Source organism: Ammospiza nelsoni, chromosome 22 (genome assembly GCF_027579445.1).
Source record: "Ammospiza nelsoni isolate bAmmNel1 chromosome 22, bAmmNel1.pri, whole genome shotgun sequence".
In the NCBI taxonomy this organism is placed as follows: Eukaryota; Metazoa; Chordata; class Aves; order Passeriformes; family Passerellidae; genus Ammospiza; species Ammospiza nelsoni.
The window spans coordinates 3,643,116-3,662,266 of NC_080654.1; the positions used below are offsets into that span (position 1 = coordinate 3,643,116).

Sequence of the window (19,151 nt, forward strand, 5' to 3'; positions counted from 1 at the left end):
TAAATGAAGCACCATGAAAGATGTTGGCCATGGAAGGCCACCACATCATATTGCAGGAAAAGGACATGCCTTGTGTCTCTTCCCTGGCCACACAGGCCCTGGCTTGCTCCTGCTCACACTTTACTGCTGCACACGATACTGGCAGGGCCAAAATACATTTTCATTATGAAATCACAGGGTGCTCATGTGCTGGGTGACACTGGGGTGGATGGTCCCATCCTTGGGTGAAGGCTGTTCTCACAGAGGAGATCCTCAGGAGCTCCTTCAAATGGAGGGGAAAACCTGCAGCTGGATTAGGATGCCCTCAGAGATGAGCGTAGCAACCTGTTCCATATTTATTACGGGCAACAATTTGACTAAGGGAGAATTTAGATTAATAACATTCAGCCCAGAGAAGTAATTTCCTTTGAGAAAGCGATTTACATGCACTCTGCCAAAAAGAGCCGTCACCGCGTGCTCTCCCTGTGTCAGCTCCAATAATGAAGTTGGAAATAACATGGGAGGTTAATAGGTCCTACTTATCTCCTTAGTGCTGCAAAGGAAGATTTACAGTGCAGAGCCTGGTTTGCATATTCCCCTTGGAAATGGAAAGGTTTTTCCCAGCTGAGATTGATGAGAGCTTGCAGGGTGTCTGCTGGGGCTGTAAACCTCCATCCCAGGGACAGGCTGCTGCCAGAGGGAGCCGCCTTTCCCGGGTCACTGGCCAGGGACTGGCTGAGATGCCAGAGCCACCATTCCAGTGATAATTATTTTTATCCATCTGTCTCCTCCAAGCTTGGAAGTTCACAGAGTTGTGGCTGCCACACCATGTTAGGAGCTGGGTTTAAGCCCAGTGGGTTTTCCCTGGGAGCTGCCCATGGCATGTGAAAGGGAAATTCATCTGGAGGCACTCCTGTGGAGGGTGGTGGAGCTGCCTGTGGTACCCCTTGGGCTGCTCCCTGTGTGATGCCAGTCTTCTGGGTGCATGTTGGGGTATTCTCCTGGTTTAGGGCAAATTTGAGAAGAAACCTCCAAAAGGGGCCCCTCCAGAAAGCAAACCCACATGGACCCTCCCCACAACTGGGTCGGGAAGGATTCCTTGGAAAGAAGTGGAAAGAACCTGTTTATTTAACAGGCACAGCACCCCCTCAGCACACAAAACCCGTTTATTTAACAGGCACAGCACCCCCCAGCACACAAAATGAACAATACCAGATGACACCACTCTTTCACCATTCTGAAAAAGATGACAAATTCAGAAAGTCTCTCTTGGGGGTGGTCGCTCTGTTCTCAGTCCCTCCAATGCTGGGGCAGCTGCTGCAGCCACAGGGTGCAAACTCTCGGTGTTCCCAGGTCCCAGTCCGGAACAGGTTTGAGTGGGTCCAAAAAAAGGGAAAGGAGAAACAGTCCAGGCAAAAATTTGGGCTGCTTAGCTACTAACTAATGAGCAGAAGCAAAAGGCAAGAGCAAAGCAGGAGCAAAGCAGAAGCAAGAGCAAAGCGAGAAGCCAAGCAAAAAGCAAAGGCAGCACCATGTACTGCCCCATCTGTGTGTCCCACCAGCTGTGGGGGAGCAGCTGATAAGAAACCAAACCAAAACTTTCACTCTTCAGAGCCAGTCTTGAAGGCACAGAACATGATATCCAGCATAAACAGAACACAGGAATGGGGATACAAGCATCATCACATCACCCTAGGAGGTCACCCTTGGTATGTTGTGTCCTGCCCTTACCCCAAGGAGTAGGCTCTGTGTGCTGGGCCATGGGCTGGGAGCTGCTGGGTTAATTGGGGCCTGCTCCCTAGTTGGAGCTGGTGCCACGGAGGAGGACACTGCTGCCTGGGCTGTGGTGAGGCTGGAAGCAGCTGGAGTTGCCTGGAGTGGCCCCTTCCCCCTGGTGTGGCTGTCCCGGGGATGGCAGGGACAGGGGATGGCGGGAGCCAGAGGCTGTCACTTCTCATTACTGCTGTGGAATCCCAGAGGAGCCGTGGCACGTTATGGGCTGCTGCAGGAGCTCTTTCCCTGTGTCTGGGCTTAGAGTAAGGAAAATCCCCAAATTCTGTGGCTGCTTTCCTCTCCCCTGGCTCTCCCCACTGGCTTTTGGGAAAGAGCTCTGTCTGTTCTTCTCTCCCAGCAGGGTTGTGTTTGGGTTCTTCCAGGTTTGTTGGGCTCTGCCAAACTGGGAATAAACCAAACTTTTAAAAATAAACCAAAATTCATTCCCTCTGGATAATTTAAGTTGCATGATGCCTGAAACCTGCTTAGGAGAGGGATTCTGAGAGGGAAAGAATTGTTAATAAATGTTCTGTCTGCACAAACTGTAAAATATTCATTTCAGTCAGTTATTTCACGTTACCGAGCAAGTGCAAGAAGAATGAACTTTCTGAACAGCTTAAGGTACAATTCTTTAATAACCTGAGCCATTTAATGAATGAAATATTTAACATAATTTGCATATATTAAGTGATGGGATGACGTTTTTCTACTTCTGTGTACTCTTTGTGTATCTGGAACAGTGCAGCCTTTCCTCTTCACCACTCCTCACAGTGCTCAGGGTAAGCACTGAGGAAATGGCATTTTTCCTGCCCATTTGGAGCCAAGCAAATGGGAGCCACACCAGCTGAAGGCAAGGGCATACACAGGCACAGCTGAAGTGTTTTCAGCTTGGCAGCATGGCTCAAGTAAGCATTGCTTCTGCTGCCATTTCTGCTCTTGATGCTCCCAGTCCCACAAACCACTATTTGTTTCCTTTTTTTTTTTTTAATCAAGTAGTATTTTAAGTGCAGACAAGAAGCTGTCTGCACGTGCCAGAGACTCCTCTTGGCAGCACGATGCACAGGGCCTGGGAGCTGCCCTGTTCTGAAGCACTCCTGGAGCAGAGCTGGGCCTGGCACTGAGCCCATCCCTGGCATGGGATGTCCCTTGCCTGGATGCCATCCCTGGGCAGCACTGCTGGCCCCTCCAGAGCTGTGGCTGGGCTGCCCTTGGGGATGCTGATCCTGCCTGTGGTGTCCTTGAGAGTGGCATCCCTGAGCTGGCACTGCTGCTGGATGGTTGCTGTAAATCAGGGCCAAGTTAGGCAGTGAAAACTTCAGGATTGGAAAACAAGGGGGGGAACCTTGGTGCTTTCCCCCACAGAAACAGAGAGAGCTGTAACAGGTGTTGAGGGAGCAGCACTTCATTCTCAGCAGGTTGCTCCAGGAGGAGGGAGCTGCTGATTTCCATGGGACCAGAAACTGCAGGGCATAATCCAAACAGTGGCAGGGCTGGGTTCTCAGTTATACCCAATTAAGGTGTGACTTCATTACTGTTCCCTAACTTAACTGCACTTTAATTCTGCTCTGTAAGTGGTCTCAGGAAACTGTAGAGGGAAATGAAGTGTCCCAAGTCATGTGGGTTTTGGATATCTGTATATTGATGTATAGAGTTAGAGATATATGAGTCTCTCTGTATCCCATGGGTGGTTGCCCAGAGCAGCAGCCCACAGAGTGGATCTGGGGTGACCAGTGTGGCTCCCAGTGATGCAGGTACATCCAAAGTGTCCATCATGCTCTGCCCTGATGCCACTGAGGCCAACCCTCACAGGCTGGATGAATAATGAATGCATCTTGCTCTTGCAATCCCCATTACTTTGTGTTTTTTGCATCCCACGCACTCTGTGTCGTGTCAGTCATTTGCCCAGTTTGTAGTTTGTTCAGGGCTCTGGGCTGGTTTTCCAGCCTGTCTGAGCCTCACTCAGAAATGCCTTCTGTCATGTTCAAGTGGCACCTTCACACTGCTTGTTTCCAGGTCGTTGGTAAATATGAAGCAATAAAGGAAATATAAAAGGAGTTCAACCAGGAATCCCCATCTGTCTGGGCCTGCAGAGCTCCTGGATGTCAAAATTGCCTTTCCAGAACTTTAAAGGCTTAAAACCAGAGAAGAGCAGAGGAATTCTAAAACACATCCCTTTCTTTTATCAGCGAGATTTTATTTTTTTAAAAGGTATATAAACTAATAGGAAATGAGCCCACTGCTAGGGATATAAAGCACAGACTGGCATGAGTGTTCAGGGTCCCCTCTCAGCAGCTGGATTTGAGCTGGGTGAGCAGAGGGAGGGCTGTTTTCATCCTGCTGTCAATGTGCCTTGACAGAGCGTTAAAGTCAATATTACCCTAAAAACGTTCTGCTTTTCATAACAGGCAATTTTGTTGGTGCTGAAAATGCTTTGTTTGATTTTGCGAGCCATTCATTACAGGATCAGGGCTTCAAAGTGAAGCCAATTAGTTATAAGAGCTACTTTTAAAAAGCTTTTTTCCAAACAGCAGCTTGAAGGTTGGCTGGAATGCCGTGAATGGGGAGCCTGTGTGGGGTGGCCCCATTGTGGTGTGGGTACCACTGGGGCTGCATCCCCCTCACTGAGGCCACATCCTGGCAGGAGCAGGAACCTGCAGCCACTCTGCCCTTTTCTATATTTAGCAAGAAATGCATCAGCATCCCTTTTACTCGCTGAATTCCCTCTGGGAGTGGAGCTGGTAAATAGCTGTCGCACTAAAAATAACACCTGCAGCAGCCGCCCGCAGCCACGTTCCCTCCCCTGGCTGAGCACAGAGCCAGAGGGCTCCCACCCTGGGAGCAGATGTTGGGATTTATGATTATTAAAAAAAAAAAACAACTAAAAATCAACACTTAGAAATATAAAGAGCATGAAATCGCCTGTGATGCTGAACCTTTGGGAAGCAGCATCCGTGCTCTGTGCTGGCTGCTGGCTGTGAGAAAGGACGCAGCAGCCCCAGCACAGCCTGCAGCAGTCCAGAGGTCACTGGTGTGACATGGCATCAGCCCTGCCTTTCACCAGCCTTCTGGTCAACCCCTTTCCACAGATAAATACAGGGAATCCTGGGCACTTTGGGCATTTTGCTGTCCTGGCACTGCTCATAATGGGAAACAGCTCTTTCACACAAACATCCTTTTTTCTGGTCATTTTTCCCTTGTCATATATGTTCTCTTAAAGGCAAGGCTTAACTAAACTTTTGGAAGTCTGAAAATAACTCACAAGGAATTTACAGTTCCCTGATGGTGCTCTGGTTTTATGGTTGTTTCCTTGCAGTGCCAGCCAGCACACACCATAATTCCAGGTCAGAGGGGCAGTTTCCACAGATGGGAGCCAGCTGGCAACTTCCAGCCACTCTGGGAGCAGAGCTGCTGTGCCCCCCAGGCCACAGGCCCTGGTTAATCGTCGTGGCTGGATCCTGACATGGGGCAGAAATGTTTCCCTTCCATGCCCCCACGGAAGGGAGGATGGTTTGATGACAGCTGTGAGTGTTGTGGGTTTACTGGAGCTGATGGGCACTTGGGAGCTGCCTCCAGAAAATGGACTTGTTCCCAATTTTGTGAAGAATCCATCAAAGTGACCCTGAGATCATTTGGTTGAAGCATGGTGTGAGTAATGCCAGTGTCACAGGTTCAGCCCCCATAGGGGTCATTCAGTTATGAGTTTGACTTTATGATCCTTCAGGGTCTCTTCCAACTCAGAATAGTCTCTTCCAACTTACCAGGGAAGATCTGGGAAGAAAAACCCCAAACCAAAAAACCTCACCAAAACCAACCAAGCCAGCAGCAGCAGCCAGGAGCTGGGGACATCAGCACAAGTGGCCTGGGACAGAACCACTCTGAGGTGTCAGAGGCATCTCCTGCAGTGCAGAGAGCCCTGGCTTCCTGCTAATGGCTCTGTGGCTTCTGAATAATGAACAATTAATTATATGAATACCTGAATAATGCCTTTTCTGCCTGCTTCTGCTTGTTTGCTCTTGTATTTGATATTGGTCCTTCCATTTAGAGTTTTTATTTGAGTGGAACAGCATGAGATGAGGGGCTCCTGTACAGGTCAGGCAATGTGCCTCCAGGAAGGACAGCCAGAAGCCATGACCCTTTCATAGACTGTGGTTCTTTTGGTATCTTTAATGCTTAAAAACCCTTTGTGAATTCTACTAGTGCTGTACAGGTTCATTCTAGACACTGCTCCTGAGTTTTTGTCAGCCTGGCCATGCTTGGGTACAGGGCTGTGCTGTGCAACTCAAGGCTCTGTGGTGTTCTCTGTTCTCAAATGCAAAACATGAACAATTCTTACAGGAATGATGATAATGAGTAGCATGGGTAATTTTTTTTTAACACTAAATGTTGTTTGCACAATGATACAGGACACGTGTGTGGTATTGACAGAGCTGGGAAAGCCTTCAGTGTAAACAATGGAAAATGAGTAAACCTGTTCAGTAATGGCTTCAGGTACAACTTCTGTGTTCAACTGGATCTTCAGGAAAAGGGATCCTTGTGCTTGGGCTGGAGTGGGAGAGATGGAGCATGAAAGCACCAGCATCCCCATTTGTACTAATTAAGATGTGAGACTGAGGTGGTGGCATGACAGCAGAGCATGGTTGAACCAGTAAAATGTTCCAGTCCCCTCTATTCCTGGATTCCCCTGCTGTTCCCAGATTTCTGGGCTTTGTGGCTCTCAGTCTGACCAGCAGCATCATTTGAATGCAGCTTTTATCATGATTGAATATGTATATTTTAAGAAGGATTTTAATTCTGTTTGAAATAAGAAAATGCCATAAATCAGCAGCAGAATCTTTTAACATTTACAGTTTTAAATGAATTCCTGGTGAGAGTCTCTTAAGCCAGATTTATATCTGACTCTGCATTGAGCTGTCGTTATGTGGGACTGAAAAACTCTGACAGAATTAGGCATAATGCAAAAACATGCTGAAAAGACAATTTTGCAGGACTGTGGCATATTATTATGTCAGAGGATATGGGAGGAATTTGTAGAAAGGGGCAATTTCTGGGGATATTTCCCTTTTAATGGCGCTTCTGTTGGAAGGACTTTGGAAGGGCTTGCTGCTGTCTCCATGCAAGAGAAGGCAAATGGAGCAGGCCCTGGTGTTGGCACCTTGTTGGGCACCTTGTTTGGCTGTCCCCCTGCCAAGAGTGGGACTGGTGTGATTCTCCTGGTTTCTGGAATGCTCTTTGGCGCCTTAAAGCCACGTGACTGTTCAAATTGTCTACAAAAATTGAGGTTTTTGCTATTATGCTTTAATTAATGCATCATAAACACAGGGATCTTAGTGATTTTTTTTTTTAATCACATTGCATATTTGACTCTTTCAAGCTTCAGAGGACAAGTGAACTGAACCAGCAGGATGCCAATGTTTGTGGTTCTTTAAATCACAGGGTTTAGTCCAAGGTCATTTAAAAGAAAAAAAAAATCACATAATGACTTGTGGGTGTTTTCCAGTAACTCAAGACTGGGCATTATTGGTTACTGCTCTGTTTCACTAACTGTCCCTCAGTGTGGGGCCTAAATGGAAGATAAAATCCATCCTAATCCTATTAGCCATGGGCTGATGCAAGGGCTGACTTTGCTCTGACTGGTGACTAACAGCACTTCTGAGTGGCTCAGGGCAGCCATGGCTGGGGGTTGTGCCCCATTGTGCTCTTGCTTTTCTAAAGACCCACTGTGTGTCTCAGTTTGCACTTGTCCATGTGTTTGGCAGGTGAAGGAGCTGAGTAGACCTTGTTCAGCTCCAGTCCCTGTTAGTTACTGCTTGTGCTCTTGATTGGGTTTTTTTTCCCTTCTTTTCACATGTTTTAGAGGAAATTATTTCTTGTCCAAGTCTATTTTTTTCATATTAGGTTGAACCCTGAAAATAGTGTTTTAGTTGTCCATTTGCTACTATTTTTTTTTCACTTTGTTTAATTTTTCCCCTTTCTTCTGCCCCTTTCCCTAAGTTTTCTTTGGGACTGTGTCCACGTCGATTTGCAGCTGTTTTTTGTTTTTCACCATTGTGGTCCTTTAACCCCAGGAGTTTGTCAGGGCTGCTCTAGCCCTGGAATCTGAGGGCAGACAGCTCTCCTGAGGCTGCTGGGTGCATGAGGCCCCAGCAGAGCTGCAGAACACCGTCGCAGTCAGATGACTTGATCAGCCATCACAGCTCAGGATTTCCTAAATGTCACCCTATAATATCTAATTAAGATTGCAGTTTGAAGACATCATGTACTTTAATTGAAAACTGTAGAGTAATCTATTCCATTTTTTTCCTGTTAAATTAATAGTGTGGACCTTTAGCAGATGGTTGGTGAGACACCAGTATTAATGAAAACATCCCCCCTCCTGCAATCCTGCTGTTCACTGCCATGCAGGGAACCAAGGCAAGCGTCTCCCAAACCAGAAGCATTTCCCACTTGGTGGCTTTACTGTTCTGTGGCACCAGACATGCTGCCAGGGCTGCCCTCAGGCCTTTTCCTGCAGAGGTGAGCTCTGGCTGGGTAAGGGGGACCGCAGCAGCCAGCGGGCTGTGGGCTGTCACAGACACATTTTATGAAAAATCCTTTCCTTAGGATTTTTTCTCCTGAGAAGCTGAGAGACCTCAGGAACAAAATGTAAACAGTGGTTATCTGCTGCTGTGGACTGCAACAGGTGCATCTGTGATTGGCCCATGTTGGTTGTTTCTAATTAATGGCCAATCACAGTCAGCTGGCTCGGACTCTGTCTGAGACACAAGCCTTTGTTATCATTCCTTCTTTTTTTATTCTTAGCTAGCCTTCTGATGAAATCCTTTCTTCTATTCTTTTAGTATAGTTTTAATATAATATATATAATAAAATAATAAATTAAGCTTCTGAAACATGGAGACAGATCCTCATCTCTTCCCTCATCCTTGGACCCCTGTGAACACCATCATATGGGCCACCTCCTGCTCTCTGCAAACCAAGGGAATGGGGCAACACTTTGGGCCTCAAAATGGTGAGGGCTTCATCCATTAGGGCAACAAACCAAGGGTCTGGCTTCAGCAGTCCGTGGTATTTTCACAGGTATGAATAAATATCTCTGCACTTGGCAGAAAATTCATGGCATGAGTTGGAAAACCAAATCCATGCAAGTCCAGCCTGACCTGTGCTCCAGCTGAGCAGCCCTGGGCAACCTCTGACCCCCAGGCACAGCTTGTACAGCTGACACAGATTGTCAGCAAAACAGCAGCAATATCTGAGCTTTATCCCCTTCTCAGCCTCAGCATAGGCTGTTTCTGCTTTGAGAAGTTGCAGATAGGTGACACCTCAAGACCAAGCCAAGTGCTGCCTGAAATGGCAGTGAAATATTCTGGTGTAGGAGTGTTCTGTCACTGGCAGGTGTTTGCAGCCTGCAGGCACCTGACCCTGCCATGTCCCTCCTGTCCCTGCTGGACACTGGTGGGCTCACTCTGCCTTTCTCCTGCTCCTTCTTTCACCCAGCTCATGAACAATATCCGTTTGATAATGTTGCTGATTTTGGCCAAACAACTGAGTGAATGCAGTGGGATTTTGATTTTTGTTCCATGGTGCTGAAGAAGGTGGTGTGAGCTTGCTCTGTGTGATGTTTGGGATATTCAGAATATTAATAGCTTTGAGAGTGGGTATGGATAGAAAATGAAAATGGCTCAATCCCAGCTGAGAAGATGGTCCATAGTCAACATGAATTTTTATTTTCATTTCAGAGCAGAAGGATGATAAGGAAGTGATGGGCTGGAATTTGTCTTTATAGCAGAGAGGACGTGGTGAATTCCTAAGAGAATAAATGTGCTCGCTTAAGAGATTGCAGCTTTATTAGCTCTGTGGTCTAAATCTAGGGATGAGTAGAAACTCTTCTGCTTTCTCCTAACACATGCATAGATTCAGGCTTATTAATTCGGGTGTGTATAATTCATACAAAGTAATAACTTGAAATTCAGACTGCTTTTTTTTTTTAATGAATTACATGTTGCTTTGAGACCAGATGGTGACCAGAGCTGCCTGGCCTAGGGAATCCTGCAATCCTTCTCCCTTACAGTCTTGTTTTTTATTTTGAGAGGTGAGGTGGGAATTGCCAATACCTTATGATGATGACCTGGAGGGAATTGAGGGGGAAGGAAGGAAACAACACTCAATCCATGACTTTAGGGACCCATTAATTGTCCTTTTCAGAGTTTTTTTAACTTTTTCTACCAAAAAATGTGTGTGTTTACTGGAAACCCTTCAGCTCAGGACAGAGCTGGCACCTTTCTGTGTGCACAATGGGTCACGAGCCTCTCTGACACCACCAGATCCCTGCCTGTTGGTGTCACTGTCATATTTTCTGGAAAAGTCCCCTTGCCCAGGATTTCTCTCCTAGGAAGCTGAGAAGCCTCAGAGAAAAAGGAAAACAATATTATCTCATTTGCTTCTCCTGTGTTTTGCTGCTTTGGAATGTTCTTGGAGATTGTTTATCCAACATGTGAATTGTTTTCACTTAATGACCAATCTCCGCCCAGCTGTGTTAAGGCTCTGGAGAGAGTCAAGAGTTTTCATTATTATCTTTTAGCCTTCTGTCTGCATCCCTTCTCTATTCTTTAGCATAGTATAATATAGCTCTTTAATATAATATAGAACATAAAATAATAAATTAGCCTTCTAAGAACATGGAGTCAGATTCATAATTTTTTCCCTACGACAGGGGACTCAGAAAATACCACACGTCCGTCTGTCCCGTGCTTTGTGGCCACGTCCTCTCCTCTCCTGTGCATGAGCACAAACAGCTCTGCAGCAGCTGCTGGGCAGCCCTGAGTGCCCTGAGGGAGCTTCTTCCTCCCTGCTGTCCCTGTGCCACTGGCTGCAGCACTGCCTCTCATCCACCCTGTGTGGGTGAGATCAGGTCGCCCATGTGCCACAGCTCTGGGCTCTTACGTGCTGACATTAAATATTGAAGTGTCTGAGGAGCTGCAGTCACGTAGCATTGGGTGGCGAGTGTGTGGTGGTTCTGCCATCATGCCTGTGCCAGGAGTGCCAGGCTGGGTGATGCCACCTGGCACGAGGCTGAGGGAGCAATGGGAACATCCTTGGTGGCAGCTGTCTGGAGATGTGCTTGTGTCCTGTCTCACACATCTCAGTGGGTTTCCCAGCTGGTGGCTCCCTGGTGCGTTCACACTAATAATCTGAACAAACTGGCAAGTGCAAAATAAAAATAAATGCACACCTAGATAAAATGCTATCAGCCCGAGCAACCAAGTCTAAACTAAACACAGAATTATCTATCTGACCAAGTTTAGGATAAAACACAACTCGAGTGATTTGAATGTTAAATAATCTCATTGCTCTATGGTGTGGTTCCCTGAGATGGTCAGTCAAGGCTGTTCTCAGCAGTGTGAGTGGTGGGCTCAGTCCTGCAGGCACTCAGAGAGGGAGAGCCACGTGCTGAGCATTGCCCTGGGATTGCCTGACATATTGCAATGCTGTGAGGGCTCCAGCGAAGGAGGAATGATGAGGAGGACTTCATTGATATTAGAAGGTTAATTAATTACTTTATTATACTATATTATTCTATACATCTGAAACTGAACTTGCTAAGCACTGAACTCTGTACACAACTGTACACACTGCTCTGAATTTCGTGACTGTCAGTGACAGTCCCAGCACACACACACACACACACACACACACACACACACACACACACACACACACATGCTTGGCCCTGATAGGCCAAGGAAACAAAACGCTGTGACTTGGATAAACAATCTCTATATTGCATTCTACTTTGGCACAGCAAATGATAAGAATTGTTTTCTTTCTCTGAGGTTCAGAGAATGTGAATCCCAGAAATATTCTTGGGAAGAATTGTGCCTTGCTTTTCTCTGTGAGGAGAAGTGTGGGGTTGCACTGACACGCATGGAAGAGGAGCTGGATCCACAGAGCTTCCAGTGATTCACCCTTTCCCAGCAATGCTCACTCAGTTTATCCTGACAGTAATTTCCAAGCTGGGATAGCGGGGATGTGGGTCTGGGTGGGACATCCTGACACAGGAGCTGCTGCCCGTGGTGTGTGGTGCCCTTGCCCATGGAGATAAACCTGGGTGGCCTTGGGGTGCACCTGGTGCCAGCTGGCCTGGCTGTGCTGCAGGGGCACTCACTGGTGACGAGACTGAGCGTTTGTGTCACGTGCAGGTGTCCCTTGGTTTGTGTCACTTGCTGTGCAGTCCCAGAGGAGCCAGGACCAGCCGGGGTTTCAGAGCCAGCTCTGTCTCGTCTGACCTTGCTGGTGCCATGCTGTCTTTTGTTTGTAGTCTCGGGCAAGAAGCAATAGGAAAAGGGTTTGATAGGAGACAAAAGCAAACAATAGCTTTGCTCCAAAGATACGATGAATGGGATATAATTGGATTTTTTTGTGAGGACATTGATTTGACCCTGTGAGACACAGAAAGAATCATTAGGGGAATTAACACGCATTAAAATGCAGGGTTTTATCAGAGGGCTTTTATTGTGCCCATAGTTTTGTTTTTAATTATTTAATGACTTTGTGTCTTCTGGTGATAAATCTATTTCTTCCCTCTTTTTTCAAAGGGAAAAAGGGTGTTGGTATGGCAGCAGGGTACTTGGCCCATGCAGCTGCTGAACCCCAGCCCTGCTGTGCCCTGCCTGTCCCATACAGACAGGGAGCCACTGGGCAGAGACATCTTTTGCAAACCTCTGATCAACCACCTGAGCATTTTCCTCTGCAGAGCTGACATGAAGCTGTAGCTACAGAAAACAGAATATATGGGATTTAAGGGGGTTTTGCAGCAGAGAAGCACATCTTCCTTCCCAGTGAATATCTGTGGCAGCTTGGCCTTTCCTCTGCCCAAATATGAGTGTACCAGGCCAGCAGAGTGGAGACCCATGTTCTGCCTCTCATGGGAGCCTCTTGTTGCTGCAGCTCCTGCAGTTGGTGATGATTTGGGATTAGGTTTTCGCATGTGCCTGGCATGGTCTGACAGGAAGGAGCAGAGTGAATGAGCTGTGGATAAGGCTGAGTTCCTTCACCTGAAATACTTTGGGTTTCTATGCCATAGCAATGTATTTGTTCAGCCACAGATTTAAAAATGGCTTAATTCTCCTTACAGGAGTTGAATTTTAGTAGGAATAGGCAAAATCTCAGACTAACCTGAACCCCCTAAACTATCTAGGCATGGAAGGGGCTTGTTTCTGTTCTGCTTGCTTGCCTGGTGCTTGCCTGAAGAGAATATGCAGGGAACTCCCAATTGTTCCTCAGTCTCTCCAGACTCATCTCACTGTACAGCAAGAGGTGACACTGGTTTGTGGCATAGTGAGCTGAGGACACATAACGTGGGATGGATTGGGAATAGAGCTCTGCTGATTGCTGCATTTTTGGTGGAATTACTGCACTGGCTTTAAAAATCCCCTGAGATATTTTTCCATATTTTCAGAAGAATTTTAGTTATGGAGTTCTTTGGTGGTTTTAGCCTGTTGGAAATCTGGGGTCAGACTTTTTGGCCATGTAGTGTCCAGATTTCAGCTCTTGCATCTGATTCAGGTGCAGCTGCTGTGAAACTGTGAGGATTGGGAAGGTCATCAGTGTCGGTGCTGGAGGTCTGCACAGGCTTTCCTTGATGCTGAGTTTTATTCAGCCATTAGCCAGAAATTAAAAAGAAGAGTTTTTGGACCTTTGTGTTGCTGCTCTGTCATCTGTGTGTGTGGGGATCCCTTAAACCTGCAGAGGCTGGCTTGGGAAACAAGGGGTGCGTCGGTGGATTCCAGGAGAATTTATTTGCAGTGTAAACATGTTGGTCAGGAGTCATTAATATGACATTCACACAGCTCTAATAAAGTACATAACATGGAGATCTGGCACCGCCGCAATGCCCAGAGGACATTAAGTATGAGTCTTAAAACCAAGAGTATTGGAAACAAGATATTTTTACGTCTCGTTTGGGAGTAATATAATTGCATTTTGTGGCTCTAGCAGATGCTTGGGCCAGCTGGTTGGAGAGCATTGTGGGGGTTTTTAGCTTTGGTACTGTAAGCGACAGCCCTTATATAGAGCTAGCTAAAAAAAAAAAAATAAAAACACCTCTTGTGGTGGAAAGCCCTGGCACTGGAGTGTGTGTGCTATTGGGAGTTACAGCCTGGGAACACTTCTGCTGCAGTGGCTCTGGAGATGATGCTGCATGTGGTTTGGGAGTCTGATTTGAGACACTTCTACACTGAAGGCAGTTTTGCTGACCTCGCTTGTTCAGCTTTTGCTATGCAGGCCCCTCTGAGAGGGCTGGGTGATAATTTTTGGAAGATAACCATCAAAACCCCGCATTTTTCTCAGTATATCACAGGGGGCTTATTTTCAGCACAGTCTCTGTGGCCATCTCTAGATATCAGGACACTGCTGGTGTGGTGACAGTTGTCACCTTGTGGCCACCCTAGGTTTGTACCCAGGAACTGGATGAATGTCTGTCCCTTCCTCAGGCCTGTTTAGAGGCACTGTCGTGAATTATGTCGCTGGCGCCGATAATTTCCTGCAAACAAATCGGTTCTGATCTGGAAGTAATCGCCCGTATCATTCCTGCAAGTGGGAGCAATGACTTATGTTGATGTCACCCGCTGGCTTTTTATGGCAACGATTAATAATTCAGTAATTCTCTCTGCAGTGATGCTGTTCTATTTATAAATATTTTATTTAGCTCCCTGTGTCCGTATTGTCGCTACCCTCCCCTTTGCTTCCTGACGTCATACCGGGCTCTCGGCGATGCCGTGGTCACCACAGTTACCAGCAAATTCTCTGTGCTGGGAAAATGTTAATGCCTTTCCTCATTTGCATCTCTTCATTGTCCTGTTTAAGCCTGGCCTTGGTGGCGTGGATGTGAACATTTACTGAGTGCTCTCTGTCAGTCAAACCCCGATTTCAGCTGCAGCCTGGCCCCGGGTAGGCGGCTCCATGTCTCTGTTATAAAACTTTCCAGTTCCCAGCACAGCCATGCAAGTAACTCTGTTTTCTTTCTGCATTTCTCTTTCAGGAAATTGCAGCTTATTTAATAACGTTTGAAAAGCATGAGGAGTGGCTAACAACCTCCCCCAAAACCAGGTAATGTTCTCCTGCTCAGCACATTGACTCTCTCGCGCTGCTGACTTGACTCACCGATCAATGCCTTGACCACCAAGTGGAAACTCCCAGTCATGCCTAATGGCTTGTGACACCAAATTCTCATTAATTGCCTTAATGAGCATTTTATTGAATGAAATCAGATTGATTAAAAATGGAATAGCTACAGACTTGGCAGGTTAAAGTTTTAACCCGATTGCTCAGGATTTAATTGTATCCCTTCAGATGAGCAGATCTGAAGTCTCTGAGCAAGGTCGCGGGCTGTTTATCTTGACAGAGCTCTCTTGCCTCTAACTTTAAATAAATAAAAAAGCACCAGCCCCACCATGTGCTGCCTGTTCACAGACAGGCACGCGGATTGTTTGTGTTCTGGTGTTTCCCTTGCTGGGGTTAAGTGTTTGATGGTGAGGAGGTCCCAAAAAGCTGCATTAACAGACATGTTTGCAGTTTATTATTCAGTAAATGTCATGTCTTCTTCGTGCTGCCATAAATGTTTAACTTCTCGCTCCCCTGGGAACCCAGACATGGAGTTTTGGCTGTGGATGTTTTCCTGCTGTTTCAGCTATGTTCTGGCTCCATACGTCTCACTAACGCAGAGAACGACTCTTGCTTTCTGGTCTTGCTGGGCTTTTGCTGTTTTTCTTTTTCCCGATCACCCCTTTCCTATTGCAGAGGGCTGGGCCATTGGAAGGAGCCTGCTGGGACCCAGGTGAGAGAAAAGCCTGTTCTAGCATCCTGCATCCCAGCATCATCCGTTGCAGGGGCCGGTGCCGCAGGCGCCCGGAGCAGCGTGCTCCAGGTTTGGCATCACCTCCTGCTGCCATGAGCAGGGACAGAGGTCCCAGTGGGACACGGGAAGCAGTGCCACCCTAACAAACAGCCCAGATTGATTCCAGGTGTTCCACAGCACCCAGCTGAAGAGAGGATGGACGTGAAGCCTTCTCTGCACCTCTGCAGTGCAGCTGCAGGTGGGGCGCACAAAGGACCTGCGTTCCATGAAATATGAGAACAAAAGAGCTGTGTTGTTTTACTTTTGTGGGCTTTCTTTCCCCAAGACTGTGTATTTTTGTGACATTGGTAAGTAATGCATTTACTTGTATTAAAATGTGGGAAGGAGATGTGGGAAACCCAATTGTTCTCTCACTGATTGTCCAAGACCTGGAGCTGCCATGGTGGTGGAAGGGCCCTGAATGGATCTTTCCTGCTGGTAGCAGCTGTGAGGCTCTCCTTGGCTGCAGAACAGCAGGTAATTCACTTAATATTAGCAATAGTTTTTTCTGGGTTGGTAATCCCAGTTTCAGAATTAATTTAAAACAATTTCTGGCTGAGCCTTTGCCAGAGAAGCCTTTTAAGGGGTCAGAAAACACATTAACTAGTCTGGCTCTACATGGTATCATTAAAGATAGGAAATTATAAATGTTTTTGTAGCAGCATCTTCTGATTTTAAGAGCTTGGTTTGCTAAAGGCAATGCATGAAAATAATTCTCTGATGAACATTTCCTTGTGTCTGCAGCTCTCTCCACAGAGAGCAGTAAACACATTTCCTTGCCTTCCTCTTGTGTGTTTACACTTGGAAGAAAGAATGTCCCAGGAGAAGGAAAGTTGTGACATGAGTTCAAGGTCCTTCTGAAATTGTTCAGTTCGTTTTCTATTTTTTTTTTTAATATAAAAATTAATTGGAAGAGTTAAATGCTGAGTTGCTACAATCAGAGCTCATGGTATTACAGAATTAATGACATCGATTTGGCACTGAACTGGAACACTCCCTGTTCTTTGTTTGCTGCTGTGGGTGCTACTAATTTCATCTCACAAAATTAATAAAAATTAATTGCACCACTGACACACACAGAGCGTTTCCTAATACAATGATGTATAGTGTGCTGTGAGGAGTCACTGCTGGATGGATGCCATGGGGGCTCCGGGCACGGCTGGGACGCTGCCTGTGGGAGCTGCTGCTGCAGCTGTGGGCACAGGGCTGATATTGGTGATGGGGTTTTGGTGCTGTCCAGCTCCAAAAGGAAGGAATTGCTGCAGAGGGTCAGTCCAGGCTGGGCTGTGGTGCCTCACAGGTCACTGAGCTAAGGCAGAGCTTGGCAGTGAGGGATGAGCTGGTTTGGAGCCAGGCTTGCAGTTCTGAATGTTTTCATCTCTTTCCCAAACAGAGTTTCCCATGTTTACAGCATGGGTGGATATTGCTTTAGTCGTGGACATGGAGGAGAGGCCCCTTGCCATTGAAGGAGCTATGACAAACCTTTGCAAAGAGTCCCCAAAAGGGCTTTTTTTTCTGAAACTTCTTGTCAAACAACTCCAATTGACTGAATACCCTGATATAGATATACTGGGGCATTATTACAACAGTCCTTTGAGCGCTCCGGTTTATCAACATAAATTAGCAAGTACACCTCACAAGCAGTGACCTTGAGGCTGCCTTGGAATGGTGTTTGGTTACTTGATGTGTGGGCAGAGGTTTGATGTTGGTGATGGGGTTTTGGTGCTTCCAGCTCAGCCATGAACTGCTGCAGAGGGCCAGGCCAGGCTGGGCTGTGGTGCCTCACAGGTCACTGAGCTGAGGCAGAGCTTGGCAGTGAGGGATGAGCTGGTTTGGAGCCAGGCTTGCAGTTCTGAATGTTTTGTTGAACGACTTTCTTTTCTTGTTGAAAACTTCTCGTTGTACAACTCCAACTGACTGAATGCCCTGATATAAATATACTGGAGCATTATTACAACAGTCCTTTGAGCGCTCCGGTTGATCAACATAAATTAGCAAGTACACCTCACAAGCTTTGACCTTGAGGCTGCCTTGGAATGGTGTTTGGTTACTTGATGATGTGCTGGGTAATCCGCAGCGGGTGTTCCGGCAGCGGGGCGGGGGAAGCGTTCTGCTAATGCAGCAGGGCCAAGTGGCTGACATTTCCAAGTTTAAATGCAAATCACGATGAGAAAAAAAAAATTACTTGACATTTATATATCAAGTAGAATTTAATTGTTATTTACTATGGAATTTCAATGACAAAGTCAATTTTCTGAGTCCGGGAGCATTCTGCCAGAGGGAGATACTTTGCTTCTCTGTTTCCAGGTGCCTTTTGTCATTAGCATTTGTACAGTATTTTTAAAATATTCTTGAGCGATCCGAGGTGACGTCACTATTTCACAAGTGGGCCCCAGGCAATGGAAAAGCCTTGGCTGTGCTCAGAAGCTGCAAGGTCAGTTTTCCATCTGGGAATGCAGTTCAGATCTGTTTCTGTCCCATAAAGGACACAGGGGGATTGCTGGGGGGACCAGCCCTGCTCCATGGTGAGAGCAGGATGGGTGCAGTCCCTGGAGTCTCCCCACCTCCTGTCCAGGTGTCCATTCCTGCCCAGGAAGCACACCCTGTGCCTTACCTGGCCATCAGTCCAGCATAAGGAACATCCCCTATCTGGGATATCAGCAGCATCGTAAAGAAAAGTTAGGATCTTGCAGTATATTAATTCTGTATTAAATAATTAATAGTAAAATTAATTGAATTACTCAATTTTCAGGTAAAAAATAGGGTAATAAATATTCATAACTTACATTATTAAGGGAATTTCCATTTCCTATGTCGTTAAAGTGAGATTAGGTAAGGTTGGGTTTAAATGAAGATTGAAAACAATTGTGCTTTGGAATTAATTCACTGTGTTAGGCCATTACCTTGTGAGCCTTCTTTCCAGTGTGCTCTGTGTGAGAGCTGTCCCAGTGCATGGGTGGATGCTGCTGCCAGGATGTCCTGGCTGCTGGGAAATGAGACAGAAGCTCCCCGTGGAGGAGAAGCTCATGGGAGCTGGAGGTTGTGGAAATGCAACTGCCCAGAGCTATGATTGGTGGCAAAAGTTCTGTCCTCTCCCCTTGTGCTTGTTGCAAACAAAAGTCCTCTCGAGACCTTGCTTAGACTTTCAAGGCACGTTTTAAAGGTCCTGCTCTCTCATATGGCTCGTACTCTCCATAGGATCCAGGACCATTAACCTTGCCTGTGGGCAGTGCTGAAATTTGGGTTTTCTGCTGGTGCTGCTGGGAGCTCTGCTGGCATGTTTGGGGTCACACACGACCTATTTTCCTTTGTGGAAGGCAGTGTGTGTGTGCTGTCAGCACTCCTGGCTCAGGATGCTACTTGACATAATCCCTGCTAAATGTGGCACATCTCTCTTTACACTTTATAGATTTCATGACTCTCAACACTTTCTTCTCGCTGCTTTCAGTATTTCCTTCTCTTTATTGTCCCTGCAGAGAATAAACAGTGCACAGATGGTTTTAAGAGCCCT

The 19,151-nt window shown here is 46.6% G+C and overlaps 1 protein-coding gene across 3 annotated transcripts in view; it reads left to right on the plus strand.

Moving 5' to 3' along the window:
* CAMTA1 (calmodulin binding transcription activator 1) overlaps positions 1-19,151 on the plus strand; it is a 241,005-nt gene that overhangs the window by 45,068 nt on the left and 176,786 nt on the right. For all 3 annotated transcript variants that reach the window (XM_059487707.1, XM_059487702.1, XM_059487703.1), the window contains exon 3: positions 14,786-14,853. In XM_059487707.1, the coding sequence (XP_059343690.1) occupies positions 14,786-14,853 (68 nt within the window). The remainder of the gene's footprint in view (positions 1-14,785; positions 14,854-19,151) is intronic.